At 37.4% G+C, this 19,514-nt stretch overlaps 1 protein-coding gene across 2 annotated transcripts; it reads right to left on the reverse strand.

Moving 5' to 3' along the window:
• Positions 1-6,890: 6,890 nt before the first annotated feature.
• On the reverse strand, positions 6,891-12,254 carry LOC107767641 (protein NEN4). Of its 2 annotated transcripts, none has more exons than XM_016586708.2 (6): positions 11,845-12,254; positions 11,108-11,265; positions 10,157-10,203; positions 9,733-9,796; positions 7,576-7,925; positions 6,891-7,238 (listed from the first exon to the last, which is right to left on the reverse strand). In XM_016586708.2, exons 1-6 carry the CDS (start codon positions 12,104-12,106, stop codon positions 7,001-7,003), a joined length of 1,119 nt encoding a protein of 372 aa, XP_016442194.1. In that variant the 5' UTR covers positions 12,107-12,254; the 3' UTR covers positions 6,891-7,000. The 2 variants fall into 2 exon arrangements, with proteins under 2 accessions (XP_016442194.1, XP_016442195.1); XM_016586709.2 differs by lacking the exon at positions 11,108-11,265 and adding an exon at positions 11,593-11,645 and having other exon boundaries at positions 11,845-12,250.
• Positions 12,255-19,514: the final 7,260 nt, after the last annotated feature.

Here is a 19,514-nt window from a genome sequence, read left to right on the forward strand (position 1 = left end):
CAACTATATTGATACTTACTGAGAGGGAGTGGGTGCGAAGATTTATAGATAGCCTTACTTATGGCATCAGGCTACATATGTCTAGAGAGACTGAGGATGATATTTCTTTCACACGAGTTATAGAAATCGCTAGGCAGATCTAAAGGATTCGTGCACAGGGTAGAGAGGCACCATTTAAGAATAGGCCTCGTCATTTCGGTGGTTTTAGTTGTGCCTCATCTGGAGGCAGAGGTTCATTTGATAGAGGCCATTATATCATGCCGGTTCAGTCAGCGCTTCAGGTATCATATGGGGCTTCAGGCAGTCGTGGTTGTTATGGGTCTCATCCTGAGCAGCTAGTATTCAGTGCACCTTTAGCTCCAATCAGTGCACCACCGATTCAAAGTTATCACACTAGTTATTTGGACCGTAAGGGTCAGTTATAGGGTCAGTAGTATCAGTCGAGGGCTTGCTATATTTGTGGGTACCTGAGGCACGTCGCAAGGTTTTACCCTGGGTCACAGAGCAACATACCATAGTAGGGTACTCATGCCATGATTCCGGCATCAGTTGCTCCGCCACCTACCCAGATAGCTAGGGGTAGGGGTCAAACAGCTAAAGGTGTAGGCCATCGCATGAGAGGTCGTTCGAGAGGTGGAGGTCAGATTGGTGGGGCTCAGAACAGTTGCTTTGCATTTCCATCTAGACCTAAGGCAGAGTTGTCCGATGCGGTCATAACAAGTATTATTTCGGTATGTCATATAGATGCATCAGCTTTATTTGCTCCAAGTTTTACTTATTCGTATATGTCATCCTATTTTATTTCAAAATTGGATATGTCACGTGATTCTTTGAGTACTCCTATTTATATGTCTATGCCCGTTGGGGATTTTATTATGGTGGACCGGGTCTATTGTTCTTGTTTTTCACCGTATCACGCTATCTTAGATTGTCATGACAATACTGTGACATTAACCATGCCAAGGTTGCCTCGATTGGAGTGGGGAGGGACTCTTGGTCACTCCACTAGCAGGGTGGTTTCATATATGAAGTCTCGGCGTATGGTCGAGAAGGGGCGTTTGGCGTATTTGGCTTATATCCGTGATTCTAGTGTAGAGGTTCCTTCCATGGATTCGGTTCCCGTGGTGAGTGAGTTTCCATAGGTGTTTCCTACATATTTGTCGGGTATGCCACCCCATATGGATATCTACTTTTGCTTCGACTTGGTTCCGGGCAATTAGCCTATCTTAATTCCACCATACCGTATGGCTCTCGTTGAGTTGAAATAATTGAAGGAAAAGTTGTAGGATTTGACAAGGGATTTATTAAACCTAGTATCTCACCTTGGGGGTGCTCTGGGTTGTTTGTAAAGAAAAAGGATGGATCGATGAGGATGCGTAGAGACTATCAACAGGTGAACAAGTTCAGTATCAAGAATAAGTATTTGTTACTGAGGATTGATGACTTATTTGACCTGTTTCAGGGTGCCAAGGTGTTTTCCAAGAATGATTTGAGATCTGGCTACCATCAGATGGTGATTAGGGCATCGGATATCCCTAAGACAGCTTTTCGGACGTGGTATGGTCACTACAAGTTCTTGGTGATGTCATTTGGCTTGACCAATACCCTAGCAACCTTTATGGATTTGATGAACCGAGTATTCAAGCCTTACCTGGATTCCTTCGTGATCGTCTTCATTGATGATATTTTGGTTCACTCTCGCAGTCGAGAGGAGCATGAGCAGCACCTACAGATTGCACTTTGGACATTGAAGGATCGTCAGTTATATGCCAATGCCTTGAGCAGGAAGGCAGAGAGCATGAGTAGTTTGGCATTTTTACCGACAGTGGAGAGGCCATTAGACATGGATGTTCAGGCTTTGGCTAATCGGTTCGTGAGGTTGGATGTTTCGGAGCATAGCCGGGTTCTTGCTTATGTTGTGGCACCGTCATCATTGTTGGAGCATATCAAGGCTTGCCAGTTTGATGATCCTCACTTGTTAGTGTTGAAAGACACGGTGTAACGGGGTGGTGCTAAGGAGGTTGTGATTGGAGGTGATGGTGTTATGCGGCTTCAAGGCCGGATTTGTGTTTTGAATGCCGATGGGTTGAGGGTGTTGATACTTGAGGAGGCTCACATTTCGCGCTATTCCATTCACCTAGGTATCACGAAGATGTACTGTGACTTGAAACATCACTATTGGTGGCGGAGGATAAAGAAAGATATTTTCAGTCATGTCTTTCGGTGTTTGTATTATCAACAGGTAAAGTATGAGCATCAGAAATCGGGTGGGTTGAATCAGAAATTGGTAATACTGGAGTGAAACTAGGATCGTATTACTATGTACTTTGTGGTAGTCTTACCACAAACCTTGAGGAAATATGACACTGTTTGGGTTATTGTGGATTGGTTGACTAAGTCCGCACACTTTATTCCTGTGGCGACTTCCTATTCTTCAGAGTTGTTGGCTCAGATTTACATATGGGAAATTATCCGCCGGCATGGTGTGCCCATTTTCATCATTTCTGATCAGGACACATAGTTCACATCGCATTTTTGGAGAGTCGTGCAGTGTGAGTTGGGCACGCGAGTCGAGTTGAGTACCGCATTTCATCCTCAGACGGATGGACAATCCGGTCACACTATTTAGATATTGGAAGATATGTTGCGGGCATGCTCTATAGATTTTGGGGGTCAGTGGGACCATTTTTTTACCTCTAGCGGAGTTCGCCTACAACAACAGTTATTAGTGGAGTATCCAGATAGCTCTGTACGAGGCCTTATATAGGAGGCGATGTCGTTCACCAGTTAGTTAGTTGAGCCCAGTGAGGCTAGATTGTTGGGCACTGATTTGGTTTTTGATGTTTTGGAGAAGGTTAAGGTGATTCAGGAGCGACTTTTGTACAACTCAGTCCAAGCAAAAGAGTTATGTGGACCGGAAGGTTCGTGATGTGGCTTACATGGAGGGTGAAAAGGTTCTTCTCCGAGTGTCACCTATGAAGGGCTTGATGTGGTTTGGGAAGAAGGAAAAGTTGCGCCCGAGGTTTATTGGTCTATTTAAGATCTTTGAGAGAGTTGGAGAGGTTGCTTATAGGCTTGCATTGCCTCCTAGCCTAGCAGGGGTACATCCGGTATTTTACGTCCCCATGCTTCGGAAGTAGCATAAGGATAAGTCACATGTTTTAGAGTTCATCACAGTGATGCTTGATGAGAATTTGACCTATGAGGAAGAGCTGGTACCTATTCTAGACCAGCAGGTTCGTAAGTTGAGATTTAAGAGTTTTCCTTCTGTGAAAGTGCCTTGGAGAGGTCAGCCGATTTAGGAGGCTATGTGGGAGTTTGAATCCGATATGCAGAGTAGATACCCACACCTTTTTACCAGTCAAGGTACACTTTTATGTCCATTAGAAGACAAACGTTTCTTTTAGAAGTGGAGAATGTGATGACTCGATAGGTCGTTTTAAGTACTAACCTTTATTTCTGTATTTAGAGACTAGATGTAGATTTGGTGATTAATAATTTATGTGCATAGTTCGTGTCAATTTTCGGATAGGTTATGTGTGAAATTTCAAAGAAAATGTGATTTTTGACTAAAAATGAGGTTTGAGTTGACCACAGTCAACGTTTTTGGTAGACGACCCTGGTTCAGTATTTTGACGATTACGGTAGGTTCGTATGATATTTTTGGACTTGTACGCATATTTGGTTTGGGTCCCGGGTGACCCGAGGGTGTTTCGACGCAATGTGTGAAAGGATGCAAAAATTGAGTTTCAAAGTTGAAATCTTGAGTTTTGATGATCGGTTCTTGATATTTGATGTTATTTTAATGATTCGTGGTAGCAAGAGAGGTTGTATGATATTATTACACCTGTGTGCTTGTTTGGATTGGATCCCGAGAGGCTCGGGCGAGTTTCAGATCAGTTTTGGTTGATGTTGGAAATACTGAAGCATAGCAGTTGCTGGTGTGAACTTGCAGGTCTCGCAATTGTGAAGACTTTCACAATTGCGAGCCTCGCATTTGTGGTGTCAGGCTCGAAAATGCAAACATAGACTGGGGGTTGGGTCTTCTCATATGCGAAGAAATTTTCGCTTTTGCAAACTATTTTGTGATCACTTTTTGCCGCCTTTATGTCGCATTTGCTACACTTTGTTAGGTAGGGCAGCTTCGCATTTGCGAGTGGGGTGTCCTTCACAAATGCGAAGTTATCGCATTTGCGAATATTGTATGGCTGGACACTGATCACATTTGCGATCAATGGTTCGCTTTTGCGATGGTCGCAATTGCGAACAAGAGTTCGCAATTGCGACATCTGCAGCTGGGTAAAAGTGAAAAATTTTGGGACTTAGCTTATTTCACACCATTTTTCAACTCTGAACTCTTTAGAGGCGATTTGTGAAGAGGATTTTCTTCCCAAATTAATTGGTAAGTAACTTTAGCTAGTTTTCAATCAATTTCAATTACTTTTCCATGAATTTTAACATCAAATCCATGAATTTCAACGTAGAAATTAAGGGTTTTGGGTAGAATTTAGGAATTTTATAAAATTGAGATTTAGACCTCGAATTGAGGTCAGATTTCAAAATAAATCACATAACCGGGCTCGGGGGTGAATGAATAATTGAAATTTGGTCCGATTCTCGGATTTCGGCCAAGCGGGTCTGGGGTTAACTTTTGTTGACTTTTTAAAATATGATAAAAATTGAACCTTTTTCATTCGTGGGTAGCTTTTAAAGCTTATTTTGAATTGTTTGAATGATAATTGGGTAGATTCGGTTGGTTTGGAGGCTTGTTCGAAAGGAAAAACCATGGTTGATTGTTAATTTTATTGCAGAAGGAGGTAAGTGTCGTGGTTACCCATTAATTGAGGGAATAAAGGTAGAATCAAGTCTTTTTGCTATGTGAACAACGTGTTGGGGGTGGCGTATAAGCGAGGGGACGAGTGTATAAGTGTTGGCCATGGGATAAGCATCCGGGCGGAATTTGCCTAATTTGTACCATGTTGCTTCATTTACTATACCTTCCAAGCCTTAGATAGATCGTTTATTCTTTGACTATTCACTTTCGTATTTATTGCTTATGTTGAAATTGTTGTGATATAGGAAGTTGAGTTCGCGAAAGTTGATCAGTTTTTGGTACCAATCGTTGAAAGATTCTCATATGATGAGCTGTATTCTAACACTATTGTTGAAGTTGAAATTTTCTTCCCACCTTGCTTGATTTTTGTGTTATTGTTATTGCTTTGTGAGGAGTGAAGAGCACGAAGGGTGTTGTTGTACCTCATTTGTATATTGATATCATTGATTAAGTGAATGTGAGGATAAAATAACGAAGGGTAATGTCGTGCACATGTTTATTTATCATGAGAGATTAAAGCTTGAAGGGTAATGTCGTGCATATGCATTTTTATTATGATCATGTAAGGATGAGAGTAAAAGCACGAAGGGTGATGTTGTGCACATGTATATATCTGATATGGTGAGGATGAGAGTAAAAGTACGAAGGGTGATGCCGTGTGAATTTATTGAATTCGTTGTTTTACTTGATATTTGGTAATGTGAATTTCGACTTAGTGGTTTCGTTGCCCATTTTGGAAATAGGTTTAATTCATGATTCTTATTTACTCTTCCATCCATTGTCCCCTATACGTGCCATTATCCCGTTGTTTCATTTGACTATTTACTTGTTATTCCTTTATATATATATATATATATATATATATATATATATATATATATATATATATATATATATATATATTTGTATTCCGTCGAAGTAAGAAACCATGGCATATATGTTTGGAATAGATTCCATTTTGAGAGAGTTAAAAAAGAACTATCTCGTTGAAAGGTTCTATACATCTGCCCTTTCTCAACATATTTATTTAAACAAAGATTCTATTTTTTCCTCTTTTCGGATGTTAAATCTTTCTTAGCTATATATATAGCTGTACAAATTTATTGTAGGCGTCTTGTCTTAGCTTCATCACTACCTCGTCGAGGTTAGGCTCAACACTTACAGAGTATATTGGGTCGATTTTAGTCATATTACATTTCTGCACTTCTTGTATAGATTTTGACATCGATACTAGCAGAGCCCTAAGAGGTGCTTAGCAGATACTGCGTTGGTGATTCGAAGTAGAGCTGTATCTAGTCCGCAGACCTTGAAACATTGTCTTACCTCTACTGTGTAGTTTCCACTTTATTCGGACAATGTTGCATTTCTTTCAGAACCTTGTATTTAGTTAGATTTAGAAGCTCATGTACTTGTGACACCAAATCTTGGGGTGCTAGTTGTTGGTTTTAGAACTTTATTATATTATCACCGAGCTCTGTTTACGGTATGTTATTGATCAGTTGTAAGATGTTTATTTCTTTTCGTATTCTTTATTGTGTTGGCTTGCCTAGAGAGCAATATTAGGCCCCATCATGACTCTGATTGGCTGGGATTTGGGTTGTGATAGCTATTTCATAGATTTACTACAAATTTACTCACGACAAATAGCAATCACGGTAAGAATGTACTTTCAAAGATTCAAGCTGCACAACTGAAGAATCTGATTGAAGAAGAAGTTTCTAGTTGTTTAGGTCTTGATTCATTATTCTTTAATTGTAACTTATTCTGTTTTTGAGAAGTGTATTTGTAGGTAAACAATTATTAGAATTTGTTTTGAAGTACTAGGCTAGAGCTTATAGTCTATGAGAGCTATAAGAGGCAGCTACAATTGGGTTGATTGTAGGGGCTAAAATACTAGAGTTCATAGTCCTTTGGTTTCGCGAAAATTGAGCAAGACACCGTTCACCCTCTCTCGTGTCTAGGTGGACTATAAAATAATAAAGTGCTTACAAACCAAAAAACCTTAAAAGCACAAAACACCATTTTAAGATGAACAAAGTAAAGGCAAAAGTAAAATAGAACCGAAGGCTGATACATTGACAAAGAGCTACAGCAACATGGTCAACATACTACTACTTCGACAATGATCTTTGAACTCTTCTCAGCAAACGAAGTAGAGTGACCAAATCACTGGTGATGTATAATCAACTTATCAGCCACTAAGCCGATACCTGCTTTCTCCCTATAATCAAAGGTTTCCAAAGAGAAAAATGCATCCGCAGAGGTCCCAGGAATGAACAAGTTCGCTAGTTCCGCGGAGTCAAAATTACTAGACTCAACTCTTTGGAAGGTGGAAGATTCATTCTGATATCTCTCTATCTGCGTCCTCCAGTGAACAGTGTTACCATCCACTCTAGCTTTCAATCTGCAAAATAAGCAATCAGAAAGTGAAGTATGATCAAATGAAACATAAAAACATGGTAAAAGCCTATAATGTTCCAGATATGAGCTCAAAGAACAGAAAGATGGGGCTGTGGAAAAAATTATGCAGTCGAGAGACCCTTTGGGCATGGTATTGATAATGTAGATGAAAGGAACTGAACAGTGAAATCATATCATATAAAGGAAACTTTAGAGATGAACTTCACATGTCAAAGAACTACATTTGTTAGTAACTACCAAATCAGCAGCATGTAATCGTCTCTTAGTGGAGATCTGAATTGAAGTTATCTTTCCTGATGAAGAAATGTTCAGTAACTTACCGCAATCGAACGCTCTGATAATCTCTGTTAACCACAGGAAGCCATTCTGAGTCACCACCGCAATCCTTGTATCTCTGCTCAACAAGAATATCACACTCATCCAGAACTTCACATAAACGCCGAGAAGCAGCCACCACAAAAGTGAGTCGACGATTAGCATCATCAAACTTTCTAATTTCTAACTGCACCTTGAGGCGACTACAATGCAGCTTCAAATCAATGTCATTGTGCATAATACGTATTCTTGGGTTTCCATCATAAAAGGAGGCAGGGATTGCAAAAGTAGAAGGTATAGAAACTTCATTAGGAGAAATCCATGAACTTTGAAGTACTTCAGGAAAAATAGACTCCTGCACATAAACCAAAATATATAGCTCCGCAGACTAAAGTAATGTTCATGTAGTAACTAGTAAGGACACTAGCATCAGAAGACCGTTATATATGACTGATTCAACCAACAATTCAGGTGTCCAGATTCATTTTTTCAAATTATGACTTTTTTTCCTATGAAAGGAACTTCATCTAAAATAGGTTACTTCCGTCTTAATGATTCTCAACTTAAGCAGTTAAGTAAATACACGACAACACTTTTGATCGTATAAATCTTCTAGTTAACAGTATAAAAATCCAAAGGAAGTCAGCTCCAATATATTACAATTAAGATATGCCACACAGCACAAGACTACACCCTGTGGAAATACTATTTGTTGACAGTTTACACATACAAAATAAATGATCATTCACTTCCATATATAAGATCAGATAATGTGTTGTAGTTATATGGGCCATGCATAATTTGTCATGGAGTGAATCAGGCAGGGAAATATCCCAGTCCTTAATCTTATGTGGAGGGTGCAGGGTAAAAGTATTCCATAGGATGATAGATTCAGTTACCCCTGCTTCAGTTCTCCCCTCTCCCGCACAGGGGCGTATCTAGGCTTTGGTGTATGGGATCACGTGAACCTATACTCATCTTCCTAAACCATGTATAATAATGTTATACTTCTTCAAAATTACATAAATATATGTGTGTGCACTCATACTCAAAGACTCCTGTAGTGTAATAATTATTGGGCGTGCCTCTACGAGTAAAATTAGGGGTTCAAATGTCACTTCATACTGTCTTGTTTTCGGCACAGAGCATAGATATATACGTGAAAATCATTAAAAAATTAGATAAGATATAATTTTGAACCTGTAATATTAAAGTGTAGTGAGTTCATGGTAAAAGACTAAAGTTAAACACGTCAAATGTAAATTCTAGATTCACCTCTTCATAATAGTGCACTCATTCTCTTAAAATCCTGGATCCGCCTCTGCTCCCGCACCGACACCACCCACTGACCTCACTACCCACAATATGTACGTACATACAGACATGACTTCATATTATGTATTCTCAGACTGATTATTTGATATGCTCAAGTATAGACTGATTATTTTGTTTCCATTTTGCTGAGTGCAACCTTACTAATTACTGCATTCGTGTGTCGAGAACTTTGACGTATAAATAACAAGCTTTTGATACATTTACGCACAAGATATTTTTGCGTCTACGATTTAATCTCATCTCAGACTTCATCTTTAACCAAAATCAACATCTATCAAACTAGACTGAAGATAGAAAACGAGAAGGTTTGGCCCATAAACTCTCACTATCACAATCTGAAGTATAGAGCACCAGAACCAATCAACCCCTTAGTCAGAAACTTGGACAAGAACACTATTATAAAAATTACTATATATTTATATTTACAGATGACCATTTGAAGGTGAACTAGATGTAGTCATCTCTTTTACCCAGATGGATAAGAGAGGTATATAATTCATTTAGATAATGGGGATCACGATTCAGATCCCATTGGAGCTTTTCAAATAATAGACATCCAATCTAGACAAATTCCCTATCAAAGATATTTAAGGCCGCCCACTTGTTCAAAGAATTAGTGAATCAATATGAATCAACAAGAGGTTATTTTAAAAACTAAAAACTCGGGATCTTAAGAAACTGAAATGATATTAAAATAAAAAGCATATCAAATAGGGATAGAATATTCAGTGGTAAAAATTTCAATGTCATATGAGTGAGAGAGCTGTCTGCGGAAAAAAAAAGCCAATCATAGAACTGAAATAGAGCAAAACAGTAGTTATACTTACCAAGAATAAAACAGTTCCACAGTGCTTGAGAACTTCAAGATTCATTCGGACATCAGGCAAACACCTGAAAGTGTCAAGAGAATTTTAACGGAGGTATCACAACAGAGAGGAAGAGAAAAAGGCAAATGACATTTTTTTGGACATTCTCTCACAGGAGAAGAGAAAAAGAAGCTAGTCACACTGTCATGCCAGCAAAGTGCAAATGCTACATCAAAGAAGTTGCAAGTTCTCAGACAAGCAAGTTCAGAAAAGAAGATCGCATAGGGGGTAAGAAATCACTTAATTTAAGGAAGACACAATAAACGGAGAATTAATTGTTTCGCTGCAAAAGATTAAGAAGTCACTTAATTGATCCCTCCGCTAAAAGAAAAGCTCTGATCTAATAATCAACTTATTCGTAATGCAAATTAATATCCATACTTACCTGTGTGGTTGCTCTTCAAACCGAAAATAAGCTGCGAGAGTAGACAACTGCCAGAAACATTATCACTCAAATAGTATCAGAATTTCTGGATGAGAGGAAGACTAATATGAATACTGCGACATTTTAGATACATAAGGATGCGACTTTTACTGTTTATGGAAGATAGATCTGTGCACCAACTAGGTGATTCATCTGAGCCAGCCTTGACAGTTTCTAGACAAATCATCCATGAAGTTGCATTGAGCTAATATACAATGTCTTTCTCAAGTATAGCTAACCTAGTTAATCAAGAAGATAAAATAAATCTGTATAGCCCATGGTTATTTTTCTTTCCTTGTCCTTAAACTTAACATATCCGCTATATATAACACTAACTAAACTTATAGCAGTGTAATCCACTAGATAGTTGCTACTTCCCACTAGCACAAGTACAGAGTAACTTTGTCGACCAAGTTCCGTTTGTCACTGCTGTGCTTTGGAGCCTGGTCTTCCTGTTCCATTCCATTTTAATTCACTGACCGCTATGCTACACAATTGGGTGCAAAAGTCTTGCAACTATAGTCAGGATTTTAAACTTTATAGACTTTTCAGGGGAGTTTCTAATTCTTTAACTGCATAAATTTATGCCTTCGATTCAGAGTCATCATCCAGGGAAAAACATATGGAAAGAAAAACAAATAAAGACTAAATACTTTGGTGACTGTATTTAGCTGAAAGAAGCTGGTTTTTCTAATGGAGGTGCTATCTAACATCCAATTGACAACCAGATGTACTCGAAAATTTAAAATATTTTTCTGGAAAATGTTTTCCCTTCTCTTGATAGGGAAAACATTTTTGGAGTAAAATGAGTTTATAAGGAAAATGTTTTCCAAAATATTTAAGCTAATCAAACACCCTATGTCACTAATCATTTGCAAATCTTGTAGACAATATTCACCAAGTTAAGGATACCTTCATATCACCAGCTCTCTTTCCAAACCATTCTGTTAACAATGGATACGAATCAATCAATTGCCTATATCTTGGTGCTCGCCAACCAATTTCAGCAAACTCCTCCTTAATAAGAGGACAATCGAAGTCCTTAATATTGTGTCCAGCCCATATTCGCGCTATGTCAATAGGGACACACGCATCACACAAAATGGAATTCAACACAACTAAAATACAAAGAGGTGGTCTTTTATAGCATACATTTATTAAATATTATACGCCAAATATGGTTTTCATGCTTTCACTTGATGATAGAAATAACACAAATTACAACATAAAGGTTTTAATCACACAAAGGCTTCGTGTATATATATATATACGCACATTTAACACTTTGCGTGATTAAAACAATTTTGTGTTAAAAACTTCGTGTGATTAATATATATATATTCCCGAGAAAACTACAAACATTCCATTAATTGACCATCATTTTCAAGATTACTTACCATGGAGAGTAATGCGACCCCGAAAATTCGACATTTCGAGTCATTCATATTTTCTGATCAATTCAAACATAGTTCAATTACTTTAAAGAGATAAAAAATACTCATATCACGTCACTGTTAGTATAATAAATGAAGTTCGGTTACTAACTATACCAATATAATAAGTAAAAGTTCAATGGCCATAAGCCCATAACTAATCCATAATTACTAGGTAGAATGTAAAAGTTGAAAAAAGAAAATGATGGTGCTAACCATTGAGGATTTGGTAGATGTCGTCAGCAACTTCAGGGAAGAGAGGGGCAGAAGCTAGGTCTGCTCTGGTGATGCCATGATGACCCGAGAAAGTATCCGAGAATGATGGGTCAGTGGGTCGGATCAGGGTCGAATAACTGTCAAGCTCAATCAACCTCCTTGGGCATACAAATATGGCTCCGAATTCTAACAGAACCCGATCCTGAAATGTCGTCTCCAAATCAAAGAACACAATTGCCTCCCCTTCTCCGTCAATCTCCATTAATGCAGCTTATCGATCGAGCTTCACAAATTTCTTCACACACACACAAACACACAGACACAATGAGAATATATATAATTTGCTGTGTTGAGGTGGTGTTATGATAATCTCATGTGTATTATATAGAGATGCATGTATTATGGAACTAGGTGTAAGCGCGACAATATTTTCCATGGTGGGGCAGTGTAGTAGTGAACTAACTGAAACTTTTTTGCTTTTAGTTAGTAGCTTGGAATTTGAGAGACTGACTTTTTGCATAGTCCTGACTCATCAACTAGTGTACATTGGAAGTTTAGTCGTCTGTTCATGGAATAATGTGGGATTAATCATGTGTTACGTTGGATTTTTGTTTCTGGTGTAATCAATTTCGAAATTAGTTACATATCTCATTTTCGATATTGATTTTAACACATTCGATATTGATTAAAATGATGAAGTGCCCTGCTCCAAAGTATTTTAGAAAGCGAAATAGAGTTCATTTCTTAGATAATCATCCAAAATTATGGACTAAAATTACTTTTCTTTCTTTTGTAACAGAAAAGTCATTCAATTATTCCTATTACACATAAATGATCACTCAATCGAAATTATTAAACTTTTCGATGAAAAATGTGACATAACAGTCTACATGGACTTTTTATATTTTTTGAACCTAATAAAATCATTAACACCCAAACCAAAACATAAGAATTTTATTCATATATATACACACCCAAAAACCATTAAAAATAAAAAACAACCACTAAATAAAACCAAACGGTAAAATGCATACCTATTATAAATGCATCTCTCTTCTTCTTTCAAAAATCAAATTTCTTCTTTTTTATAGTTTTATAAAATAATAATGGGTATTTAGACTAAAGACTAGATTGACCTTTCTTCTTCTTTTCTCAATGACCTGTATTTTTCTTTTCGCAGTTTTTCTTTTATTTTATACAAAATAATAATGGGTACCAGATTAAAGACTATAATGAAATCATGAAAAAAATAGAGCTGCTTTTTATAAGAAGAAGAGAGATGCGTTTTAGTATTAGATTAATTATTTAGCAAGTGGATTTTTATTTTTAGCGGGTTAGATTGAGTGTATGAGTAAATTTTCTATGTTTTATTTGGGTTTTAATTATTTTATTTGGTTCAAAAATATTAAAAAATCCATTTGGACTGCTACGTCACATTTGTCCACCGGAAAGTTTGTTAATTCCGATTGAGTGACCATTTATGTGCAATAGGAATAGTTGAGTGATTTTTCCGTTACAAATGAAAGAAAATTGACTTTAACTTATAATTTTGAATAGTTAAATAATCATCTGAGTAAGTTGAAATTATAAATAAAAGTTTATCTAAATTATCTATTGTAAAACTAACCACATGTTTTATGTACACTCAGTTTATCCCATATAGATCCAATTTCCAATATATATTTCAAATATACTCTTTTAAATAATTTCAAAGTTTTTTAGTCCATGGGGCGGGGGGGGGGGGAGGGGGGAGTGTGGAGTTTACTGATGGATACGTTTTCCTTTAGTAGCTTGGAATTTGATTGACTGGCTTTTGCTTAGTCTTGAAGTAGTTTACATCGGAAGCTTAATGTGTTGAAAAGAGTAGTTATGTCATTTAATGGAAGACGCGGCAAGTTCAAAACATAACTTAATGCTGAAGTTGTGTGTTGAACGAAGGAAAGAGTAGCAAGTACATTTCAGGGGTTATGCTGTAAAACTTTAGCGTCAAAAAGTTTTTCTGATTTTTTTTTTCTTTGGTCTTCTGCAAAGTTGAAAGATATTTTTTATTCCAGAGATGGTGCAATGATGTTGATTGAAATATTTTTAACACGTTTGGTAGGAAGTGTTAGAAAAAATAATGCAAGCATTAGCTCTATGCATTACTAATATCTTGTTTGGTATATTTTTTTAACCTGTGTATATATTAGTTATACATCATACTTGGTATTATCTTATGTATAAGTAATGCATAGAAAACCATGGCATTAGTAATACCAAGGCTATTAATGCATGTATTAGTATGGTTAAAGACAAAATTATCCTTAAAATCCCTTAAAACTTGAGAATATCGAGGGCATTTTTGTAAACATCTATTTTTCTTAAAAATTATATTATGCATTATAATTTTAATACACCACACCAAACAGTAGATAAAAAATAATATTTGCATAACTAATGCTTGCATTACTAACCCATGCATTACTAATCCATGCATTACTAATACACCTTATTCCGCACTATTCTTATGCACCTTACCAAACGACCCCTTAGGGTGTAGGAAAATATTTTTTCAATTTTTTCATATTTGGGTGGCTTAAATATTTTAAAAAATATTTTCTTCATAAACTTATTTTTCTATAAATGGCAAAAAATATTTCCCTACCAAAAGAAAAAATATTTTTCAAAATTCTTTTCACCCTTCCCCTTATCTCATATCTCAATTGAAAGAGGAAAAAGCAAAGAGAAAGAATAAATTTGCTCTTAGCCTACCTATTCATCTTTTTCTTTTGTCTCCTTATAACCCCTTCCTTTTGACCTTTTTCTTTATTTTGAATGTAAGGAGAAAGAGTGATATATCAAATCTATTCCTATATTATAAATGGGGATAACCAGACAGCTCATGGTCAGCATGTCTGTCTGGTCCAAAATTATCTCATGGCCTATATTTGCAGCCCAACACGTGTAGCCCAATTTTGATGGCTGTCAACTCACCGTTTGATTTCTCTTACTACATCCGATGAGGATAACCAGACAGCTCATGACCAACATGTCTGCCTGACCCAAAATTATCTCATGGCATATATTTGCAGCCCAACACGCGTAGCCCAATTTTGATAGCGGCCAACTCACCATTTGATTTCTCTTACTACATACGATGGGGATAACCAGGCAGCTCATGGTCAACATGTCTGCCTGTTCTCATGGCCTATATTTGCAGCCCAACACGTGTAGCCCAATTTTGATAGCTGTCAACTCACCGTTTGATTTCTCTTACAACATTCGACACTTGTGAAAAACTTCATCTGCAAAGCCCTCTTCTTCAAAGGCCTTTTCGCTTCATATCTCTCCTCTCTTGCTCAATCCCTCTGTCTATTGGTATTTTCTACTGGGTAATCTTCTTCTCATCTTGTGTTTTTTGTATTGATTTGTTTCAATCCTTGATACTACTTCTGTTCCAGTTTATGTGAACCTATTTCCTTTTTGGTCCGTTCCAAAAAGAGTGACCCTTTTCTAAATTTGGATATAATTTAGCTTAAACTTCCAATTCTATCCTTAATGAGAAGCTTTTATAACCACACAAATACTCTGGACACCTTTTTGACTTGTTTAGGACCACAAATTTCAAAAGTCTTAATTTTTTCTTAAACTCCATGCCTAGTCAAAGAGGTTCACATAAATTGGAACTGAGGGAGTAATATACTACGTAATTGTGTTTTCCCCTGAATAGTGAGGGGATTCCTGCAAACAAAGTGAAATATGTTAATAAATTTTGTTCTCAAGGTGTTTGACAAAATTCTTCAATTAGATTTTCTATTAGATTTCTTATGCATGTTCCTGTCTTTTGTTTTCTCTGGTTTCACTCTTTGGTTTTATTTTGAGTCAGGGCTTTCATGTACTTCTTTAGTGCCCAATGACCAATTAGACAATGTTACAGGAGTTGAAGTTTGGCAGACACACGAATAGGAAATCTCTGCCTGACATTGCAAGAAGTTTCATTAGCTTAAGTGGTGTTTTTTTAGTTTCTTTCCGTCTTCGTTTCAAATTGTCATCAAGATTGATTTTCCTTTGCTTAAGAAATGATTTTGGTATAGTAACAGAGATATTCCAAGGGGCAGTGGTGCAAGGTTCGAAAAATATAGACCCGCTCATCTATCCTTCTTTACTTAAATACTAGGTTATGTACGCCTAATCCACATTTAATGAAAACTCAGTTATTTGCTATTGTTCAAGTTTGGTATTCGTGCGCATTTCCTTCAATTTTATTAATGTGAGTATTTAAAATGTTATTTTGTTAGAGGTGTTGATCTTATAACCTTCTTAATTTAAATGCAAAATAGATTGGAATTTATAGTTAATCTGTAATGATCCGACCGCTCATTTTGCGCTCTAGCACGTCGTTCGATGGTTTGAGGCCTTGAATAACTTCACTTCATGTATTAGGACTTGTAGGCGTAGTCAGAATTGAATTTCGGGAAGATCGGAGTTGATTTGGAAAGAAAATTCTAAATTCGGAAGCTTTAGGTTGGAAAAGTTGACTAAGGTTTGACTTTTGAGTAAACGACCTCGAAATCGGGATTTGAAGATTCCAATAGGTTCGTATGATGATTTATGACTTGGGCGTACGTTCAGGTTGAGTGTCGGGTGGTCTGGAAGTATTTTAGCGCTAATTATGGAAAGTTAACATTTTGAAAGTTTAAGAATTGCTTAAGTTTGATTTGAAGTGGACTTTGGTGTTATCGATGTCCGTTTGAGATTCCAAGCTTGGAATAGGTTCGTATCATGATTTGTGACTTGTACGCAAAGTTTGGCGTCATTCCGGAATATTTTGGTATGATTTGGACGAGTTCGTCGAAGTTTGGAATGTTTGAAAGTTTAAAGGAAGGTTTCGATCGTCAATTCGTAATTTTGATATTGTTTGGTGTGGTTTGAGATTTTGACTAAGTCCTCATCGTGTTTTGGGATATGTTGGTATGTTTGGATGGGGTCCCAGGGGCCCCGGGTGCGAATTAGATTGGAAATTGATCAAGTTTGGACTTGGAAGGGTTGCTAAGGCAACTGAGATCTGGTGCAATCGCACCTGCGTAGAAAGGGCCACAGTGCGAGCTCGTAAAAGCGGCCAAAGGGGTCGCAGAAGTGGAGGGGAGTGAGGTTGGCTGGATTCGCATGTGTGAGGAATTTACTGCACCTGCGAGCTCGCAGGTGCGGGCAATGGAGAGTAGAACGGAATAGTGCCTGGGATGAAGACGCGCAGAAGAGGAGAAAAATTCGCAGAAGCAGACCCTTGTCCGCAAAAGCGAAGTGCTAGAGGCAGTGGGGTGTTTGCAGATGCGATGGTTGCACCGCACTTGCAGGACCGTGTCAAGTGGTCGTAGGTGTGATGATCGCTGGGCAGAAGGCTTTGTTAAGTACGTGGGTTTGGCTCATTTTCACTTTATTTCTTCCATGGGAGCCAATTTTGGAGAAATTTTGGAGCACCATCTTTGTCGTCAATTCTGAGGTAAGTGGTTCTTTAAAACTTGTGAGTTAAATACATGGTTTATATATGGATTTAAACATAAAAATTAGTAAAAATTTGGGATTTTGGTAGAAACATAGAAATTAGTATTTTTGAATTTTGACCACAAAATTGGACATGAAATTTGGAATAAATTATATATTTGAGTACGTGGTGTTATTGCGTAAAGTTTATCTTTGAAAATTTTTAGAATTCGGGCACGTGGGCTCGATGGTTGACTTTATCGACTTAAAAGCGGAGTTGGAAATTATTATAAATTATTAAATTGTAAGCATTGGAGTATATTTTGATTTATTTGCACGTTGTTTGACTAGTTTCGGGACGTTTGGCTTTGAGTTGAGGTGTTAGAGAGGTGTTGGAGCCAGTTATGGAACTTCGGAGCGAGGTAAGTCTCCTGTCTAACTTTGTGAGGGAAAAACTACCCCTAGGTGATGTAATTGTTATGTGCTAATAGTTGTGGGTGCTACGTACGCATGTGGTGACGAGAGTCCGTACGTAGCTAAAGCATGTTTATTTCCGGGTAGACTTAGGACTTTACCATGTAATACTTGAAATATTTGAATTCATTTTGTTGGCTTAATCAATTGAAATTATAATTGAACTTGATTCAGAAATATATACATATATATATATTAGGCTGAGCCTTATCACCTTAGGCTGTTGGCAAGTTATTTGAGAAACAGTAAAGGTTATAATCACCTTGTATTCATATACTGTATCGTAAGCTCGTATCTCGTAATTCGATAATTCTCTTCCTTTCTTGTAGAGCGGGCCGAACGCCTCGGCAGGATTATATACCACACTCTCATGGGAGCGGGCCGTTTATCTCGACAGTATAATAGATGCATCTATGGTTCGTGTCACTCGACCCTCGACAGTGTACACGTTATGATGGGATCGAGCCGATCGCCTAGGCAGTATCATACTCTTTCTGAGATCTGTTCGTACTACCTCGGCATAATCGTGCGTTATATCGCTAGTAGTCCGAATATTTGCGAGATTTTCCTTCCACTGATGCCTTTTATACGGTAGTTCTTATCCGTTTGTTATTGGCCCTTGATATTTTTCGAGCTGTTGAGATAAATACGAGATTGAGAAATTGATATCGTTAAAGAAAATTTGGAAGATTATGTTGGATACATATTTACCTCACTACTATTGTTGTACTCTTATCTATTTATGATTTACCGTATTGCTTTATTGGACCACTAGTAAGTGTCGATGTAGACCCCTCGTCTCTACTTATTCGGGGTTAGGCTAGATACTTATTGGGTACGCGTTGATTTACATACTCATACTGCACTTCTACATTAAATGTGAAGGATCTGAGAGGTTCATTTGATGATCATCTTGGCGCGTAGGCACAACTGTTGAGGAGACTGCATGTGAGCTGCATTCCACGCTACACATCGCAGTCCATAGAGTCTCCATCGTACTATTTATTTTATCTTATCTTATTTATTTTCTAGACAGATGTTGTATTATTATTGTACTCCTTAGTAAATGCTCATGCACTTATGATACCGGGTTTTGGGGTTATACTAGTTGATGCTTACGATTTCGTATATTATTATCGCCTTTCATTTCTTTTATGAACTACAAATATTGTACGTTCCCGTGGATTTAGAAGTGTAAATCTCCTTTCTTATTAAAATCTATGATTTCGAAAGTAATAAAATGAGTAATTAAATTGATAAATCACCGTTGGCTCGCCTAACGGCGGCGCTAGGCGCCATCAAGACTTATAGTGGATTTGGGTCGTGACAACTTGATGTAACGACCCGACCGGTCGTTTTGAGCTCTGGCACATCGTTCCGCGATTTTAGTTCTTGAGTAGCTTCACTTCAGGTATTATGACTTGTACACATGGTCGGAATTGTATTTCGGTAAATTCGGAGTTGATCTAGAAAGAAAATTCTAATTTTGGGAAGCTTTAAGTTGAAAGAGATGACCAAGGTTTGACTTTTGAGTAAACAACTTCAGAATAGGCATTTGAAGGTTCCAATAGGTTCGTATGATGATTTTGGACTTGGGCGTATGTTCGGGTCGAGTATCGGGTGGCCTAGGAGTATTTTAGCGCTTGTTACGGAACATTGGTATTTTGAAAGTTTAAGAATTTTCTAAGTTTGGGTTGAAGTGGATTTTGATGTTATCGATGTCTGTTTAGGATTCC

The sequence above is a fragment of the Nicotiana tabacum genome, chromosome 19 (assembly GCF_000715075.1).
Source record: "Nicotiana tabacum cultivar K326 chromosome 19, ASM71507v2, whole genome shotgun sequence".
In the NCBI taxonomy this organism is placed as follows: domain Eukaryota; kingdom Viridiplantae; phylum Streptophyta; class Magnoliopsida; order Solanales; family Solanaceae; genus Nicotiana; species Nicotiana tabacum.